The sequence below is a fragment of the Lathamus discolor genome, chromosome 1 (assembly GCF_037157495.1).
Source record: "Lathamus discolor isolate bLatDis1 chromosome 1, bLatDis1.hap1, whole genome shotgun sequence".
Lineage (NCBI taxonomy): Eukaryota > Metazoa > Chordata > Aves > Psittaciformes > Psittacidae > Lathamus > Lathamus discolor.
This window is the reverse complement of record NC_088884.1, coordinates 5,154,575-5,173,197: the sequence shown is the minus strand read 5'-3', so window position 1 is coordinate 5,173,197 and position 18,623 is coordinate 5,154,575. Positions and strand designations below refer to the sequence as shown.

Genomic DNA, 18,623 nt, shown 5'->3' with positions numbered 1-18,623 from the left:
CCAGTCCTCCTTGGCTTTGCCCTCTGCTGTTATTTATTAATAAATAATAGCAGCCACATTATAAATTATAGCCCTTAAAGGCTCAAGAACTGGTTGGGACTGCAGGACAAGCGAAGGCTGCACTCCAGAGGGTGCAGGGCAAACGACATGAGCAAATGGGAGAGGAGTGAGTGCCAGCAGTTCACAGAGAGAAAATCCTGCTCCTAGGGTCACTCAGATGGCTGGTGGAAGATGGCAAAATAGCCCCAGGCTCCTGCTCTCCCTGTTTTGTCTCCCAGGGATGCTCCTGCGCTTGCTCAGTGGCTATTGGTGCTGTCACATTGTTGATGCTCTTTCCTCTGCAGGTGAGCATCTTCCCCCATGAGGTTCACTGTCTTTGAAGCCACTTTGTGTGTTGCAAAAGGGACTCCTCCTGCAGCCCTCCTGGAGCTTTCATGTCTGGAGCGTACCTTCTCACATGTTGTGTTGGTCACTTAATAGGGATGTTTCCTCCTATTGTTGCAACTCAACTCTTGGGTTTTGTGATGACCTTTGGGCAGAGGGCTCCTATTGCAGAAGAGGGGTTGTTCATTACCTCTTCAATCTCTGGGTCACGGCAGTTCCCATTTCCCTGTCCTGCGGCTGTGCTGAGTCTGCAGGACTAAGAAAAGTGAAATACAGTAGAATATAGGGGCGAAATAGAGACCTTTTTAGTGCTTGAAAAGAATAATTCCTTCCTAGATCTGTCTAGTGCCCGATCAAACCCGTGTCTGTTAGAAATATGGATCATAACTCAGAAGTGACAGGAGCCGGTGTTCAGGGTTGCTGCGTGATGTTTCTGAACACAGGACTCAAACAGGGACAGCTTCCCCTCTTCTGCTGCTCTCTCAAGGATGGCCTCTTTTGAAAGAAGAATGGTTGTGTGGGGAGAGCTCATCCCATCGCCGCTCTATCTATCATCATAAAGGTTATTAAAAGCCTACGTGACCAGCGTGCACATCCCAGCAGAGCGAATCCTCTCGTGTTCATGAGACAGTCTTGCAAACTCTGTAGTCTAAGCTTCATTTTATTAAATATTTGCTTGACCAGGAAGTCAAAGCAGAGCAGGGTAAACACACCTAAAGTAAATGTGGAATGACCTTTGTCCGTCATCTATCCATTGCCTGCAGCTGCTGCGGTACGGAGGGCAAGTGGGAGGTGGAGGTGGTCATACAACAGCTATGAAATGCTAGCTACTAGGAGAACCTGGAAAGATTTTGGGTGTCAGGAAAGTGGGGGATGCTCTACAATCCCAGATTTACCCTTTCCACTGTCAGATCTAATCAGACTACAGGTCGAAAGAAAATGGGATTTATTCTCTTTATTATTTCATTGTCGTTAACAGAGTTACACAGGTTTGAAAAGGCTGAAATCCAGACCTGTGTCACTGCCACTGCTTCCTCCCTGCTGGGATCTGCAAACAGTGATTTCTTCCTTGCTTTCTATAAGTGTGGGGCTGGCTGTCGTCACTTTTACTCAGTTATTTACACTCTCGGTCTCAGCAAAGTCCCTCTGTGAGTGATGGGACACTGGCCTGCAGGAGCAGAGCTGGGGGTTGGTTTGTGTCCTTTAGAAAACAAGAACAGTCTTGTGAGATTCTGATCTGGATGTTAAAGAGGGATGAAGGGGGAAAAGATCTGTGTGCCTCAGCCTGGCCACGAAGCAAGGGTTGTGCAGTCATCAAGGAACTTGGCTTGTGAGAGCTGAGCTGGCAGGACTCCATCTCTCACATGCTTGGTGGGGCCATAAAGGGCTAAAGTTGTTCTTGGTACAGAAGCAGACATGAAAAAGTGAAGGAACAGGGAGCAGATGAGTAGGAAGATGCATTGCCATGGCGCAAGGATGGTGCTTGGTGATTATGGAAGGTGTTTGTACCTCATACTGCTCCCACCACCTTCTCTTTGGAAAGTCACCACGTTGGTCCCTGAGTCATTGATCTTTCCAGTTCATGGTCCTTTAGACTTTATTACTGCTAGTAGTTAGGCAGCCCCTTTCTCCTCATTCATCTGCTATGCTCAGGGAAACTGGTTCTGTCTTTTAAACGCTGTTTCCTTGGCTGTGCTGTGGGTAGAGAGCAGTCTGGTGCTGAGAACCCATGGGAGGGTAGAGACCTGGTGCTCGGTTTGCTCCATGCTTGGCTGCCTGCCCTTTGTAGACATTGCTGTAAAGGCTGGCACACTACAACCCCTATGTGTGTACTCCAGGCTGGACTACCATGAGGCAGCTTTGATCTGGAAGCCACAGAGAGCCTCATCAAACAGGCCCATTCTGGACTGAGGTCTCCTGAATAGAAAGGACAGTAATGTCAGACCAGAGCTGGCTTCTTCCTGGTGGACTTCAAGTGTGGCAAAAATGCTCAGCATCCGTCTAGACCTGTTACTTTAGGCAGGTCCCTGACCTTCTGTAGGCTTCAGTCCCTCCTCTAATAGAGCAGGATAATAATCCTTGTCCAGCCCTGTCTTCTTCTATAATAAATGCGCAGTTGGCAGTGCAAACAGCAGTAGTACTTGATGCCTTTTGCACTGCTCTGGCTTCCAGTGACTTTTTGGGCTGCACCACGGAGCACTGGGGGGTGTGTGTGTAAGGGAGAGTAAAAAGGTGCCAATTTATTACTCTGCTGTGTGATTTCTGCTCTTTCCACCAGCATCTTTTCTTTCAGGAGGGCTCCCTTTGTGCTGGTTTTAAGTAGAGAGCTCAGAGACCAGAAAGGGAGGATTAGCAATTAAATAGGCTCTGATGATGGCATGGTTGTGAAGGAGGGAGGAGGAAGGAATACTCCATAGTAATGCACTTTTGTTTTCTTTTGTCTTTGCTTGTAGGACAAAATCTGCCAGGGAATTGGTGCTTTGAAGACTTGTACAGCTTTTAATCCTCCTTCCCTTGGGAATACAAACATTTGTAATCATGTCACCGGCCATGTGGAAATGGACTTGCCTGGTTTCTCACCTCCTGCTATCCACCACAGTGTCGCCTCTTGGTAGGCAGCAACCACTCCATCCAAAGAGGCCCTTCATTACCTTTACTGGAGACCAAGCAGAGGGAAACTTCAACCATTTGGTGGTTGACGAAAGAACTGGGCACATTTACTTGGGAGCTGTCAACAGGATCTACAAGCTCTCCAGTGACCTGAAGGTCTTGGTGACCCACCAGACTGGTCCCGATGAAGATAATCCCAAGTGTTATCCCCCCAGGATAGTCCAAACTTGCAACGAACCCTTGACACCCACGAACAACATCAACAAAATGCTCCTCATAGACTACAAGGAGAATCGATTGATAGCCTGTGGGAGTCTTTACCAGGGCATCTGCAAGCTTTTGAGGCTGGATGACCTCTTCAAGCTGGGAGAGCCCTTCCACAAGAAGGAGCATTACCTCTCTGGGGTGAATGAGAGTGGCTCTGTTTTTGGAGTCATTGTTTCTTACAGCAACATGGATGACAAGTTGTTCATCGCCACTGCCGTGGACGGCAAACCTGAGTATTTCCCCACTATTTCCAGCAGGAAGCTCACCAAGAACTCCGAGGCAGATGGGATGTTTGCATATGTCTTTCATGATGAGTTTGTGGCCTCTATGATCAAAATCCCCTCAGACACCTTCACCATCATCCCTGACTTTGATATCTACTACATCTATGGCTTTAGCAGTGGTAACTTTGTCTATTTCCTGACTCTACAGCCTGAGATGATCTCACCACCGGGCTCCACCACAAAGGAGCAGGTTTATACCTCCAAGCTGGTTCGGCTTTGTAAGGAGGACACAGCTTTTAACTCCTATGTTGAGGTGCCCATTGGCTGTGAGAAGAACGGGGTGGAGTACCGGTTGCTCCAAGCAGCCTACTTGTCTAAGGCTGGAGCTATCTTAGCAAGGTCTTTGGGTGTTGGTCCTGAGGATGATATCCTCTTCACAGTCTTCTCTAAGGGGCAGAAAAGGAAGATGAAGTCCTTGGATGAGTCTGCTCTTTGCATCTTTGTCCTGAAGAAGATCAATGACCGCATCAAGGACAGACTGCAGTCCTGCTACAGGGGAGAGGGGACGTTAGATCTGGCCTGGCTCAAAGTCAAGGACATTCCCTGTAGCAGTGCGGTAAGTGAAGCCCCAAAGCACCCAGCCTTAACCTCCTCCTGTGCTCACAGAGCATGGCTTAACAATCAGAGCAGGGACTAGGAGCTCAAACTGCCTCATCCCAGTCCTGGCTCTGCCTCACATCACCCCATCACCTATTTTAACCCGTTCATGCCTCAGTTTGCTCATGGATGAGCTGGGAAGCGTATCACTGTATCACTTTCTGACCTGCCCAGGCATGCTATGATTGCTGATGAGCTAAGCCAAGGGGTTTTGAAATCTTTTGTTGGTATTTACCTATTGTGGTTACTTTGCTGTGCAATTCTTTAGGGGTGAAATTACATTTCCCTGTGCAGCCTTGGCTCAAACTTAAACCAAAACAGGACCTCGATAATGTCAATGGTTTGCACTGGTTTCTGTGAATATGGGTGTAAGTTTCCTTCCCGGGGCTGAAGTTGGAGCAGGATCATTCAGGGAGCTTTGTGAAGCCAGGGCCTTATTCTAGTGTTAGGAAGCACTGGTCGTTAACCATCAAAGTCCCTCATCTTCCCATTCCCAGCCAGCTCTGTGTTGCCTCAGCACTGAAAAATTAAGGCCTGGCTGCAGATCAAGGATTAAATGCTGCCAGATTTAAGGGCAGGATAGGGGAAGAGGCTGGTCTACCTGACCTACAAATGGTCTGAAGAAATTGCCTTAGTTTATTCTGTTGGTTCACTAAAGTGTCACTGCAGAAATCTGCGCCTGCTTTGATACCATGCACAGAACTCAGCATTACAGCCAGCACTGCACCCTGGCTGCTATAATAGCCCCTTCTCTGGGCTTTGATTTCCTCCCTTAATTAGCTCTTTCAAGTGAGAGGCAAGTTCAAGCCTGAGCAAAGGGAATATGGAGAAACACCAGAGCGCTTTCCTGCCCCATAATCTCAAGGCAGTCAAGGATGTGGGATTGCTCTGGCTTTCTCTCTGTACTCGAGCATCCTTTGCTGGGGGATCCCTGCTGTTGTTCCTTTGCAGGACAAGGACAAACCAAGAGGAACACATGGGAATTTAACTGCAGGGAAGCTGATCCTTCCTTACTCTGCCCTAATTCCCCTTTACACCAGTGCTCTCAGCATCACTGATTGACCTTGCACTGCTCCCCTACTCCCACACCAAACATGTAGAGGGACAAGCCCTTCATTTTAGTTGGGATCTTTTCTGCTTAGACCTGCAAAGCTCCCTATGGAGTATAGCACAGGGAGAAAGGCTGTGCCCAGATCTGGCTTTGAGTATTTTGTTTAGCCTTAAGGCCTCTGCACATTCAAAAAGCTGCCTTTAGATTTAAGCTGGGACCTTCCCATTGGAGTTGCTTTCCTGGGCTGTTAAGCCTCTCCATGCATTTGCATATCCGCTCTGCTTGTGTTCCATACTAATGTTTGCGTTACTGGACCTCCCAAATCAGGAGGTTTGAAACCTCCCAGTAACCTGGCTTCTGTGGCTTTAGATAGGAGTAAAAAGGTCAACAGTTCTCTTATATCGTTTGGTGTGAGTCCCACCAAAGAAGACAGATACATCAGACTGAATTTGAAGGGACAGAGGCTGGGAAGAGGATAAGGAACCAGGGCCTGGTTGACACAGTGGGAAAAACACTTAGAGTGTATTTGTGACTGCATTTCTTCACTCTGAATCAGAGATGCTAATGCTTCCCAGCTGGAAAAAGAGCCTGCGGATCCTTGAAGAGAAAAAACCCAGGAGTCTGAACAGTGTAACTAAGTAGGCTGTCCTCTCTTTAAATGAGTCTGCTTAGAGCTGCTGGCAAGGCCCGTCTGAGATCAGCTGTGCTGCCCGAGGGAAGAGGTATTAGTGACTTGGCTGCTGCAAGGGTTGCACAGTCCAGCTGCTAAGCTTGGAAAATATTTGATGGTTGGTGAAGTATTTTTTGGAGCCTGGATATATGTCTGAGGGCCTCGTCTCCTTTTGCTGATGTCCTGCTTTGCCAGCTATCCACCAGCACTGCCGCTCTGCCTCTTAGGACATATATTTGAGGCAGCTCTAAAACCAATTACAAACCCATCAGTGAGACTTTCCCTGGTTTTGTGTGGATGTCAGATATTTCTCTGCTGGTGCAAATAGAGGCTTAACCTGCCTGTGATTGAGGCTGGACCTGAACTTCCGCTCTGCTGCCCTGCCTACAGCAGCTGAAATCCTACACGTGAACAGATAGAGATGATGTGCCTGGTGTTGAGCAGATGGGTAGAGATGAGATATGGGAAACCACTGAGCATTGCAGAAACACTATTAGAAGACATATTTGAGCCTTTCTTTATGGTATTAATTGTAGGACAATGGATTATGGAGCTGGGCTCACTGCATTGTCCCTGCATCTTGATGCGTGGTCAGGTCTGGCTTTGGGTAACAAATAGTTTTCTAATAGGGTGATAGGTGACTCAGAGGGGATCCATATGTTAGCATGCTTCTGTTCCTGCATTGGTGTAATGCTTATTCAAGGCTGCTTCAGGGCAAGAGAAGTCTCTTGAGGACCACTACCAGCATAGATCTCTTCACTTGCAATATGCACACAGATAATTACAGGGATGTGGGGGAATGTTGGAGTAGGACAGTGCAGAGTCTGCAGTTTCTCTAATCAGGCAGTGCGAGCTGGGTAAGTTGAGTCTGAGTAGGACTCGGCAACAAGGTGGGCTTGACACACGTTGTCTCATGGTCAACATGCAGCAGGAGGCATTGGGTCTGCTGGTGTCCTGCAGGGTTGAATGTCCTGGAGACTGGTTTGCAAACCCCATGTGAAGGTAAAGGATGGAGACACAGCTGTAATGAGCCTGTGCTTCTCTTGTGCCAACCACAAATGAATGTTGCAGGGGGTTGGAAGTAGATGATCTTAAGGTCCTTTCCGACTCAAATCAGTCTATGATTCTATGTTAGCAGTGTGATAGTAGAATTTCCAGAATGGGAAATATGAAAGTCCGGAGATGAACAGAGGATCCTCAATGTTCATTCCTCCACTGTTCCTGTGTTGCAGCTTCCTTCCTATTAATCTTCAGCATAAATCAGGAAAAAAATAATGGATTTTTACGTCTAGGCAGTTGATTTGCAAATTGGCACTGTTCACTCAGGTGATGAACAACAGTTCCAGGTAATACCTCTCTGGTTTTCCTTGCTGAAAATACAGGATAATAGCTTATATTTAAACAGCACCCTTGACCTCAATTGCTTAGAAATTCATATAATCAGGAAAAAAAGAGGCTGGATTGAAAAAAAGGGAGTCTTATGGGGTCATCTGATTCGCCCTTTTGCCCTACTTGTAACATTGCTGACAGATGTTTGTCTCACCTCTTCTTAACCTCTAAGCAATGGAGCAATGTCGGGAGGTTCATCTCTCTCCCTACATGATCTGTCTTGGCTGCTTAGGAAGCTTTCCTGCATGTCTAATCTAAATCTCTCCTGATACTGAAGCCATTCCTACTTACAGAGAGCACCTTCATCCCCTCTGGCTATCTAGCAAGAGCTTTGTGTGTCACCAAGGTGTGACCACTTTTGGGGTGCATTGCGGAGCATCAGTGTACGGAAGAGAGGGACCGAGGCTGTGTGGACATACAGGGTGTGGGTAGGAAGAAGGACTATCCTGGAGGGAAAAGTAGGCACATTGGAACAGGTTGCCTGGAGGAGCTGTGGCTGCCCCATCCCTTGCAGTGTTCAAGGCCAGGTTGGACACAGGGGCTTGGAGCAAGCTGCTCTAGTGGAAGGTGTCCCTGCCCATGGCAGGGGGTTGGAACTGAATTAGCTTTAAGGTCCCTTCCAACACAAATTCTATGATTCATGTTAAATAAAGAAGGCCATGGTTTAAATATATTTCATAAACTTTGTAATTAACTTTGTAACAGTTGAGACATGCTAGATTTCTTAAAGTGGTACTTTGGAAGGCGGATAGAGATGTAAATGGCCTACTTTGTATAGGACTTGATCACTGGGGGAATCTGTTGATTCGCATTACTATGGGATAGGATTAACAGTAGGTGCACTTTGAAGCCCAGAGATAACTGCATTACTGGGATGCTCAGTAATGGAGGCAGGAGCAAGCAGGTGAACTGCTGTGTAGAACATACAAGCATGGATGAAGAAGAGGAGGGTAATGGAACTGACCCCAAAGCAGCATAAGGATGCCATGGCCTGCTGGGGAGATGCAAGAGGAATGGGGATCCTTGCTGGAGCTTTGTCTTGCAATGAAGCCCCAGACATGTGTCATAGAATTACAGAATCATAGAACAGTTAGGGTTGGAAAGGAACTTAAGATCATCCAGTTCCAACCCCCTGCCATGGACAGGCAAACCTCACACTAGACCATGTCATCCAAGGCTCTGTCTAACCTGGTCTTGAACACTGCCAGGGATGGAGCATTCTCAACTTCCATGTCGATGGGACGCAGTGCTGGCTGTCAGCTTAGGAGCTGGTTGCATCCTAAAGCTGCTGTTCTGGGAGATCCTCGTGTCCTCATTAGCCTGATGTGCCTTGCAGCATCACCTGCTGCTCTGCAGCCTAACAGACGCCAGTCCCTGAACTGAAAAGGTGTCACCTCCATCACTATAGCTTTTCCTGGATACACAGCTTGAATATCTGTCCAAGATAATCAAAGTGTCTGTCCCCAGCTATCACCTGGCTTCTGCCTTTTGCTGGTGTTTTCTTTTCCTTTTGGCAGGAAATGGAGTTTGACTGTTTAAATTACTGTATTCAGTCTCTTCCTGTTTTTCATGGCAGCGCTGTCACTTGGGGGTGAAAAGCAGTGGTTTTGAAGCTGACCAGCCAACAAAAGGCCTTGTGTAAAGAGCTGGGCAATATTTTTCCAACACTTTGCTAACAGAGGACAGGCAAGGTAGATATTTGGGACCTGAGTCATTGTCTGACAGAGAATTGGCTATAAAGGCTTCCTGTGCTTCTGATGCTTCAAGGCAAACCTAAGTCAGTAACTCCCTAAAGCATCTTTGCAGATACTGGTGCCTAGAGAGTCCTGCATCTCCTCCTTGAGGAGCAAGCATCCACTTGTTCCTCAAGTGAAGCCTGCTCTCCTGCTCCCACCTGCTTTCCTGTATCCTCCCTGCCCATCTGTTGTGGTTGAACCCCAGCTGGCAACCAAGCCTCATGTAGCCACTTGCTCGGTCTCTTGCTGGTGGGATGAGGGAGAGAACTGGAAGGTAAAAGTGAGCAAGCTCGTGGGTTGAGGTACAAACAGTTTAATAGGGAAAGCAAAAGCTGTGCACAAGCAAAGCACACCAAGGAATTGATTCACCACTTGCCATCAGCAGGGAGCTGTTCAGCCATCTCCAGGGAAGCAGGACTCCATCACACGTAATGGGGACTAGGGAAGACAAAAAAACATCACTCCAAATGCTCCCCTTTCCTCCTTCTTCCCCCAACTTAATATGCTGAGCATGGCACCATTGTTATGGGATATCCTTTGGGTCAGTTTGGGTCAGCAGTCCTGGCTGTGTCCCCTCCCAGTTCCTTGTGCACCTCCCAACCTCCTCGCTGGTGAGGTGAAGAGCAGAGAAGCCCTTGTTCTAGTGTACAAGCGCTGCTCAGCAGTAAGAACACATCCCTGTGTTATCTACACTACAGCACAAACCCGCAACACAGCCCCAACCAGCTACTATGGAGAAAATTAACTCTTCTGCAGCCAAAACTAGCACAACCTCCACCCCTTATTCCGTACCATTTACATTATGCTCAGATCCCACACTACCCAATACATCCTCATTAACTCCCACCACCCTTCCTGTCCTTTGATATAATGCACAGATAACATTCCCTTAGTTTATGGACAACCCCTATAAAATGTCTTTAAAACATCTGTAAATGTCCAGAGTTTATTTAGTCCGTGGCTTTGGGCTCCATCTGTTATGGTGGTCACTCAGGACAGGAGGGGTGGTGCGTTCCATGGAGTTATGGGGCACCAAAGCCACGAGTTAGCTGTATGTGGAGAATATATTGCTGATTAGTCCTTCCATGGACGGCTGTCAGGCATGTCTGGATGCCACTTGGGAGCGCAGACATTCTGCTTTGGCAGCATGAGCACCCCATCCCATGCTTGGTCACTGGGGCTGATCCATGGGCTCCTGAAACCCAGTTAGGAAGGGCCATTTTTAACTCAGGTGGTAAAAGGGCTTTGTGTATGGTAGGAGACAGTCAGTTTGACTTCTGGCAAGGCTGCAGTTGGTGGTGGGGTAGCCAAGGTTTTCCTATAAACAGCCTATTTCGTGACTTTCCTCTTCTTCCCAGAGCTTGTATTTGGTATCACTGGTGTTAATAAGACACAAGTCTCACAGAGCATCTCTGAGATACGAAGATGGGGAACAGCATTACCCTGTTTTACAGGAGGACTGGCTAAGGCACACTAAAACAGAACTTGCAGTGCAATTGCAGCTCAGAGTCCTTGATCTTAGTACTGTGCCCAGTGTTCCCAACTGCTGCAGGAGGAGGTGGAGAGGACAATTTTTGGAGAAGAAACTAATGATAGGAAATCTGGAACGGCTTTAAACTGGAAGAAGGAAGATTTAGATTCAATATAAGGCAGAAGCTCTTCCCTGTGAGGGTGCTGAGGCGCTGGCACAGGGTGCCCAGAGAAGCTGTGGCTGCCCCATCCCTGGCAGTGTTCAAGGCCAGGTTGGACACAGGGGCTTGGAGCAAGCTGCTCCAGTGGAAGGGGTCCCTGCCTGTGGCAGGGTTGGAACTGGATGAGCTTCTAACACAAACCATTCTATGATTCTATGAATATCATCCTTGCTATTGTATTCCTCTCTAGCACAGGGGACGGAAAACCAAGGTCAGTTAGAAAGAGAGATGTGCTGGAGGTGGTGGAAAGAAGAGGCATTTTAAGGAAAAAAACCCACCCACTTTTCAAACTAAAAAGCAGGAATTGTCATCTCTGTCTGTCATTTCCCTCATTATCTTCCCTTGAAAGGGAAAGGTTGGGGTAGAAAGATACTGTTAACTTTCGCTTAGCCCTTGGGAAAAGGAAAGCATGGAAGTAGGTCAATGCGATACTGCTTTGACATTTTGCACACACAGCCCCTGCCCATTTCTCCTGGCTGGTATGTGAGCCTGCTACTTTCCCATGGGAATGACTCAGTCCCAGGAATGAGCTATCAGTTTCATTAGACCTCGCAGTGTCACTGCTTGCCATGAGGGCCATCCTAAGCAAATCTCTGCTGGTGTCAATGTCAGTTGTGCTTGCACAATTGTGGCAATTTGTTAATCTCTACTGTAAAGACCATGTACTAGCCTTTTGATACATGTGGGCTTTGCTACAACAGGGGCTGTTCAGCCTGGAGAAGAGAAGCTGCATGGAGACCTCAGAGCAGCTTCCAGTGTCTGAAGGGGGCTACAAGGATGCTGGAGAGGGACTCTTCATCAGGGACTGGAGTGATAGGACAAGGGGTGATGGGTTCAAACTGAAACAGGGGAAGTTCAGGCTGGAGATAAGGCAGAAGCTCTTCCCTGTGAGGGTGCTGAGGCGCTGGCACAGGGTGCCCAGAGAAGCTGTGGCTGCCCCATCCCTGGCCGTGTTCAAGGCCAAGTTGGACACAGACACATGGAGCAAGCTGCTCTAGTGTGAGGTGTCCCTACCCACGGCAGGGGCTGGAACTGGATGATCTTGAGGTGCTTTCCAATCCAAACCTATGATTATACTTTAAATTATGCAGAGTGATATTTCTGACCCAAAGGGCTCAGGGCGATTTGAGGTCAGTCCTTGGTCACCTTTTAGCAGTGTTTCCTTCTGCTTCCTCTGAAGATTGAAACAAGAGCAGGAGCCAAAACAACACAAAAAGACGCAGTGCAGTCTGTCAAAGGCAGTAGCTTCAGAAATGCAGTAATGCCTCTCTGGGAATGCCCACTGGAGACTCAGAGACGGAGCAAACAGGCTTGTTACTGCCAGATCTCTGTTTGTATAATTGGTCACACCAGTTTGTGTTGGATGGGAGTTTGTGTGCATGTGTGCGGAGTGTGTTGTCAAACGGACTTGCTGAGCCCCGCAACTTTGATAAGAGGTGACAGCATCCTCTTGCTGACACTGGAAGCTAGGGTGGGTGGAGGGCTTAACTGGAGAGGCAATATGGACAAGGGCTCTGGCTTAGGGGTTCTGCAGCTGAGCTCTGTGATTTGCAAATCTCCCCCATACACCTTCCCGCACCTCATACAGGGGTGCTTGAGAGGGACTTTTCATCAGGGACTGTAGCGATAGGGCAAGGGGTGATGGGTTCAGACTGAAACAGGGGAAGTTCAGGTTCAATAAGAGGCAGAAGTTCTTTACTGCGAGGGTGCTGAGGCGCTGGCACAGGGTGCCCCGAGAAGTTGTGGCTGCCCCATCCCTGGCAGTGCTCAAGGCCAGGCTGGACAGAGCCTTCGGTGACATGGTCGAGTGTGAGGTGTCCCTGCCCATGGCAGAGGGGTTGGAACTGGGTGATCTTAAGGTCCTTTCATTCTTAGCACTAATATTTTGATTAGCATGCCTAGTGTTCATGCTAGGGACATGGCAGTTGGGTGTAATGAAGTTGTAGAAAGGAGACCCTTTACTTTTCCATTGATGTACATTCCTATGGCTGGACAATACTGGATGAGCACAACAGGACTTCACCAGCACCCATATGTGCATCCAGCATCCATAGTTCAGCCTGGGTATAGCTTCTGACAGCATCCCAGTCCTCTGGGCATCCATAAAACCCCACTGCTATTCATGTGGGTATGCAGATGCTCACCTGGTGAGATCTCATTTGCAGGCACCACATGGGTTCCTCTTCACTTGTCCCTCTGTGGTGGTCCTTTCTCCCATGTGCCACCTCTCTGCTTTCACCCATCGGGGATAAGGAGACTTTCCTGTCTCTGTAAAGTGCTTTGCACTTCAGGCAGGGAAAAAAGTGGCTTGGAGGCTCAGCAGGTGAGAAAACTGTAAACTTTAAAGCGCCTACAACAACCTAAGCTGCACTTAAGGGCTGTAAACCAGGGTCTAATTGCATGAAGAGGATGATTGCTTTTGAGGTGTTAAGTATGCTCCTCAGTATTAAATGCCTGTCCTTGAAAAGATACTTCCAGAACAGTGTGCATGAGGAAATAATGCTGGTGGTAATTCATTACCTTCTTATCACATCCCCACCCTGCTAATTCTCCTTCCAAAATCCTCCTTGTTTGTCCTGGGGGGGGTGTGGGGGATGAAAAAAGCATTCTTTGGAAACAACGTCCTTCTTAAACCCATTTATTTCCTTCCTAAGCATAAAGCAAGAGGAAACCCTGTTCCTTTAAGTGGCCGGGTGCCAAACCTACTCACAGTTGCTGTTCTCTGCTGGCTCCTCATGTCTGGTTGACCCTGCTCAAACAAAATGTTCATTGAGGACAGAGCAGGGCTCAAGGCTGCTGAGTTGCTGTTGTGTCTGAGATATTTCAGGCACAGCTCCCTCCCCCACCATCAGTCCCATCTCTGGACCACACTGGCTCTGCCTGAGCTGCTCAGCATCTCTTAGCATCAGCCCCAGGTTCTGGTGGTCCCCCACTTGCTGCGGATGCAGGTGAGCAAAGTGCCAGCTTCTTCATGACTGCTTGTGCTTCATGCCACATGGACATTAGTTTTGTCTCTGGAAACTGGTCTTTGCTGCTTTTCCTGCCAACAATCCAGGCTGTTTTCTTCTGTGGTTAAGCCCTGTGGTTGCACATGGCTCAGCCTTGCATTTTTTTCAGGGCTCCATATGATCTCCTCACATTCTTTTCCATGCCAGGAGATCAGCTACTTTGCAAACCTGACCTCGTAGTGCCTGGCCATGAGGTTGCCTGTGTGACAATAGGAATGCTTGTGCAACAGTTGGGTTTTTTAAAGGCAGCAAGCAAAATCCAGCCATTCTGGAAGAGCCAGAAGCAAAGTGACTCCAGCTCCGTTCATGAGCCTGATGCTATTTAAAGCACCTCCGGACTGGAGTCAGGAGTTTGTACAATAACCATTCTGTTGAGGAGGGGGTTTTATTCAGCACTGGATTCAGCACTGCTTTCTGGCTCAAATCCTGCACAGACCCTTTCTCACTTGCTTGATGCAAGTTGGGGTGAAAAACAGTGCATGGTCTGTCTTAGTACTTGGGGAATCTGCGAAGATGTTTAGCCTCTGGGAACGGTCTGATGTGCATCTCTATTTTATATTACAACACACACACAACATGAGGTTTATTCCCCCTCCCCAAATAAGCATGTTTCTCTATTTATCCAATTTGCATGGAAACATGGGTCCCCATTATACCAGGTAGGATATACAGATGTTGGAAGCACCAATTGTGAAGACTGGCTGGTGTGACGATAGAGATAAGAAAGGCTGTTGTACCTCTAGAGATATGTCCATACCTCATCTAACTATATTTCTGCCCCAGACACTCCCAGCCTGGCATCTGCATGACTGTGCTAGTCTGGGATACAACTTTGCTATAACTTTGCTTGAGAGGCATTTTGCTTAGGCGCAGTCTTTGGGCAGCATAACAGCTTTGGGACCAAACGCAGAGTCAGCAGAGGCAACATGGACCTGGCTAGATGGATATGTCCAAATTCAGGATGGAGCTGGTGGTTTGGGCATCCTGCACACATGTACCTACAAACCGGCCTTCTCTTCAGCCCTGCTTTGTTGCACAGATCGATGTGAGTGCGTGGATGAATGCGGCTTGTTGAAATGCAGACCTTCATTGCATCTTTCTCCTGCAGATTACACAATACATAGGACTTAACATCTTCCATGTGCCACCAGCACCCAGTTGCTTCAATTTGGAGCTAGTAAACATTGCAGCCCAAATGCTTTCTGCTTTAGGGTATGGATTATAATAATATTTATAATATTTTAAGAAGTACTTGAAACTCAGGAGAGGGATGCCACTAAATGGTAGCATCGCAAGAAGACCGAGAGACTTCTGTTTCCTTCTTGCAGTATTGGAGCTGGCATTGCTGATAGAGCACGTGGGTGACATTAGATCAGTAGGAACAACATCGTATTTTCCCTGTTTCAATGTCATTACCCCATCATTGTCAGTGATCCAAAATATAACAGGATTTGCTCAGCTGATTTATCCTGTAAACAAGTGATATTAGCCAGGCTCCTATTTAGACAAACAGAGAGAGTGGGAGAGGCAGAGTGAGGGAGCATGCAGAAGGGAATAATAAACACGTACTCCTGCTAATGAGGGAATGACCCAGCACTTATCAGTGGGTTGGGGCTATTGCTTGGGATCCTGAGCCAAGAAACACAGGGCTATAATTATGGTGTCCCTGCTTCTGAGGGCTGGCTGTAGCCTTGCACTTGCACAGTACCACTTTCAGATGCAGGAGAGTTCTGAGCTTAATGGCCTGAGTGAATTTATACTAGTCTGACACAAGCGCTCTGAATTCCTTAAGTTCCAAGATCTGCACAAATAGAGGCAGCAAGTGGGGGATTTTATTATTCAGGGCTCGACTGCTTTAGTTTGTTGTTTAAACTGATAACCAGGGCTTCTTTAAATTCATTTTCTATGAGGTGATAGGACCAAACACAATTCAGTCCTCCCTGATACAGATGCACAGCACAATACCCTGTTATTTAATGACCAGGCCAGGGATTCTCATACCCAGCCAAGCTCTCTCAATTTCCCCATGCTGAAGAGCAACAGCACATCCATGTCATTCATTATAACACTTAACTTACCTTCACAGGACCACGGTGAAGCTTAATTAATGCTTTTAGGAGGCCCCAGGATGTCCGGGTGAAGGTGTTCCTTGCATGCAAAGCAGCGCTGTTGTTTCATTTATACAGTGCTGTTGGCGTGTGTGGCACTTTGCAGCCCAAATGATAATTTTGCCTGTGTAACAAAATAATAATTATAGTAATTGTGATTCAATGGAGAATCTCTGGTGGTGCCAGCGTAGGGGAGGCAGCTGGACTCTATGCGGCAAGGTGCTGATGTGCGTCACTGCGATAGGAATAAGGGGGGTGTCTGGCAGCTGCCAGAAATGCTCCAGAAATGCTGCTTTAACCATTCTGCTCCCAGCAAGTGTTGGGAAATCATGGGCCAGGCGTGTTATCTGGTTTGGGTGGAAGGGACCTCAAAGCTCATCCAGCTCCAACCCCTGCCACAGGCAGGGACACCTTCCACTGGAGGCAGCTTGCTCCAAGCCCCTGTGTCCAACCTGGCCTTGAACACTGCCAGGAATGGGGCAGCCACAGCTTCTCTGGGCACCCTATGCCAGCGCCTCAGCATCCTCACAAGGAAGAACTTCTGCCTTAGATCTAATCTGAACTTCCCCAATTTAAGTTTGAATTTAAGATGGGTGTGAGAGTTTGTAGCTTGGAGAAAGGAATGTTTCTTTGTTGAGAGCCTCTGTGGGGCGGACATGCCTGAGAGAAACCCATGTTACTGCAAGGATGCTCATGGTTGTGGGGCACAGCTGATAGTGAACAGAGCTCCAGTCTCTTCATACACACCTTTCATCACTGCAGTTGATGAAAGTTTCCAGGAATTTGTTATGTAGATAACCTTTGGCCAGTCATGGAAACGTGACATCCTTTAGGATAAAATGCAGCAGCCAGCAAGTACTTCTCCCAAAGGCATCTTTCTGCCTACACAGAAACCCCTTTTTCACCTAGGACTTTACCTCTCTGAGACTCTTACTCCCCATCTCAGCTACAGCAGCACCAGGGGAAGTCAGTGCTTCAGATGTGTCACACAGCTTTGCTGCTGGAATACGTTCTTACAGAAGAGCTCTAGCAGCTTATTTGATCAATACTTCACTGCTGAAAAATCCCTAAATGCCTATTTACCCAATAGACCATGGTGGTTTCAAAGGCAGAGCCTTTACACTCAATAATGTCTTTTTTTTTGGGGGGGTGGGTGGGTATCAGATATTTCAAGTGAATTTTTTAAAGCTCATTGAAAGCACCAGGCTGAGAGCCACAGAGATCATATTCCTCCGCTTATCCTTCAGTGCTTCATCCATACAATCCTCCGGCCTCTGAGGCAGCAGAGGGAAGTTAATGGGACTGCAGAAGAACGCAACTGCTTTTACAGCTGCTCTTTGGGTGCAATTTATCCTTCTTGTTTGTAGGTACAGTTGCCACCAGTAAGGGGATAAACCTTAGTGACCGCACACCTCAGGGATCTGATTTTCACCCCAACTACATGGCTTGGTGTGCTAATGCTGAGGTTTCAGATTGGAACCCTAGAAATGGCTGGGGAGAGGGTGAAAATGACTGCAAAAAGGAGAGTTGTCACAGACTGATTTGGGTTGGAAATGACCTTAAAGTTCATCCAGTTCCAACCCCCTGCCATGGGCAGGGACCCCTTCCACTAGAGCAGCTTGCTCCAAGCCCCTGTGTCCAACCTGGCCTTGAACACTGCCAGGGATGGGGCAGCCACAGCTTCTCTGGGCACCCTGGGCCAGCGCCTCAGCACCCTCACAGGGAAGAGCTTCTGCCTTATCTCCAGCCTGAACTTTCCTTCACCCACTTTCTGCTGAGCAAAAGGCCTGAAGACTAAAGAAACCCATTGATCCCTGTAAGAAAGGCAGCTTCCTCTTTGGGAAACTGCCCATTTTACAACATGGAAGTACATGATACAGACAGTTGGGAAGCCTTATACTCACAGCGTAGCAGGCACTACATTTGTACTACATTAAGATGCTAGAAACTTGACACTAATACTTGAACTGATGCTTAAACTACAGACCTAAACCCCAAACACCTGTACCAGTTCTACTCAATTTGGATAACTTTACCTTCTGGTATTGCATTCCTGGATTACGTTTGAAGTAAAACCTCTGAGCATAGTGAGTGCAATTTCCCTGTAATTGGTAAAGTTACTGTAACTGCACTGTCATTTGTATATGGTGACATGTAATTGCATGGTAACCAGTGCTGTGGTTGCACAAGTGAAAAGCAGTGTGCAATTATAATGTATTTCCAAATGCTGGCTCTTTATCCAGCTCCCATTATATCACAGAGCACCCTGTGGAAATAGTACTGGGTATTTTTGTATGTAATTAGACTGCAGGCTAACCACTGAAGAGTGGGTTGGTTGGTGATCTGAGCTATCTTTGGTTGGTAGCCCAGGGTTCCCATCTTTTTGTCCACAAAATTTCCCTGTGGCTTCGATTTGCAGATGACAGATGTCTACAGCCACTGATGCTCATTGGGAAGCCAGCAGCCTTTTCCTGACCCATTGTCAGGAATGTGTGCGATCAGGAGGGCAGTAAGAGGCATCAAATGATGTGAATGACGTGGCATGAGTTGAAATTTGGAGACTCTGTCTCCAACATGCACTAGGACTTCACAGATAGACACAACCAACAGGCTGAAATGGGACGGTTCTGATGAAGCTCCCAGCACAAACCATGGGGAGAATGTCAGATGAACCAAGTCTCTTCTGACTCAGAAGCAGCATGGCCAGAAGCAGAGATACTGCAGGAAGTCAGAGGCAGAGTCAGTCCAACATGAAGAAGGCAATGTACTAATGCCAGGGGTAGGGCAAATCAACATCGAACCCGAAGTTCACCAAGCATTGAAGCCCA

General features: G+C 47.6%; 1 protein-coding gene across 1 annotated transcript in view; it reads left to right on the top strand.

Moving 5' to 3' along the window:
- Window positions 1-2,922: 2,922 nt before the first annotated feature.
- Window positions 2,923-18,623, top strand: part of PLXNA4 (plexin A4) — a 450,672-nt gene continuing 434,971 nt past the window's right edge. Inside the window, exon 1 of the mRNA XM_065672631.1 lies at window positions 2,923-4,101. Coding sequence (XP_065528703.1) covers window positions 2,923-4,101 — 1,179 coding nt within the window. The remainder of the gene's footprint in view (window positions 4,102-18,623) is intronic.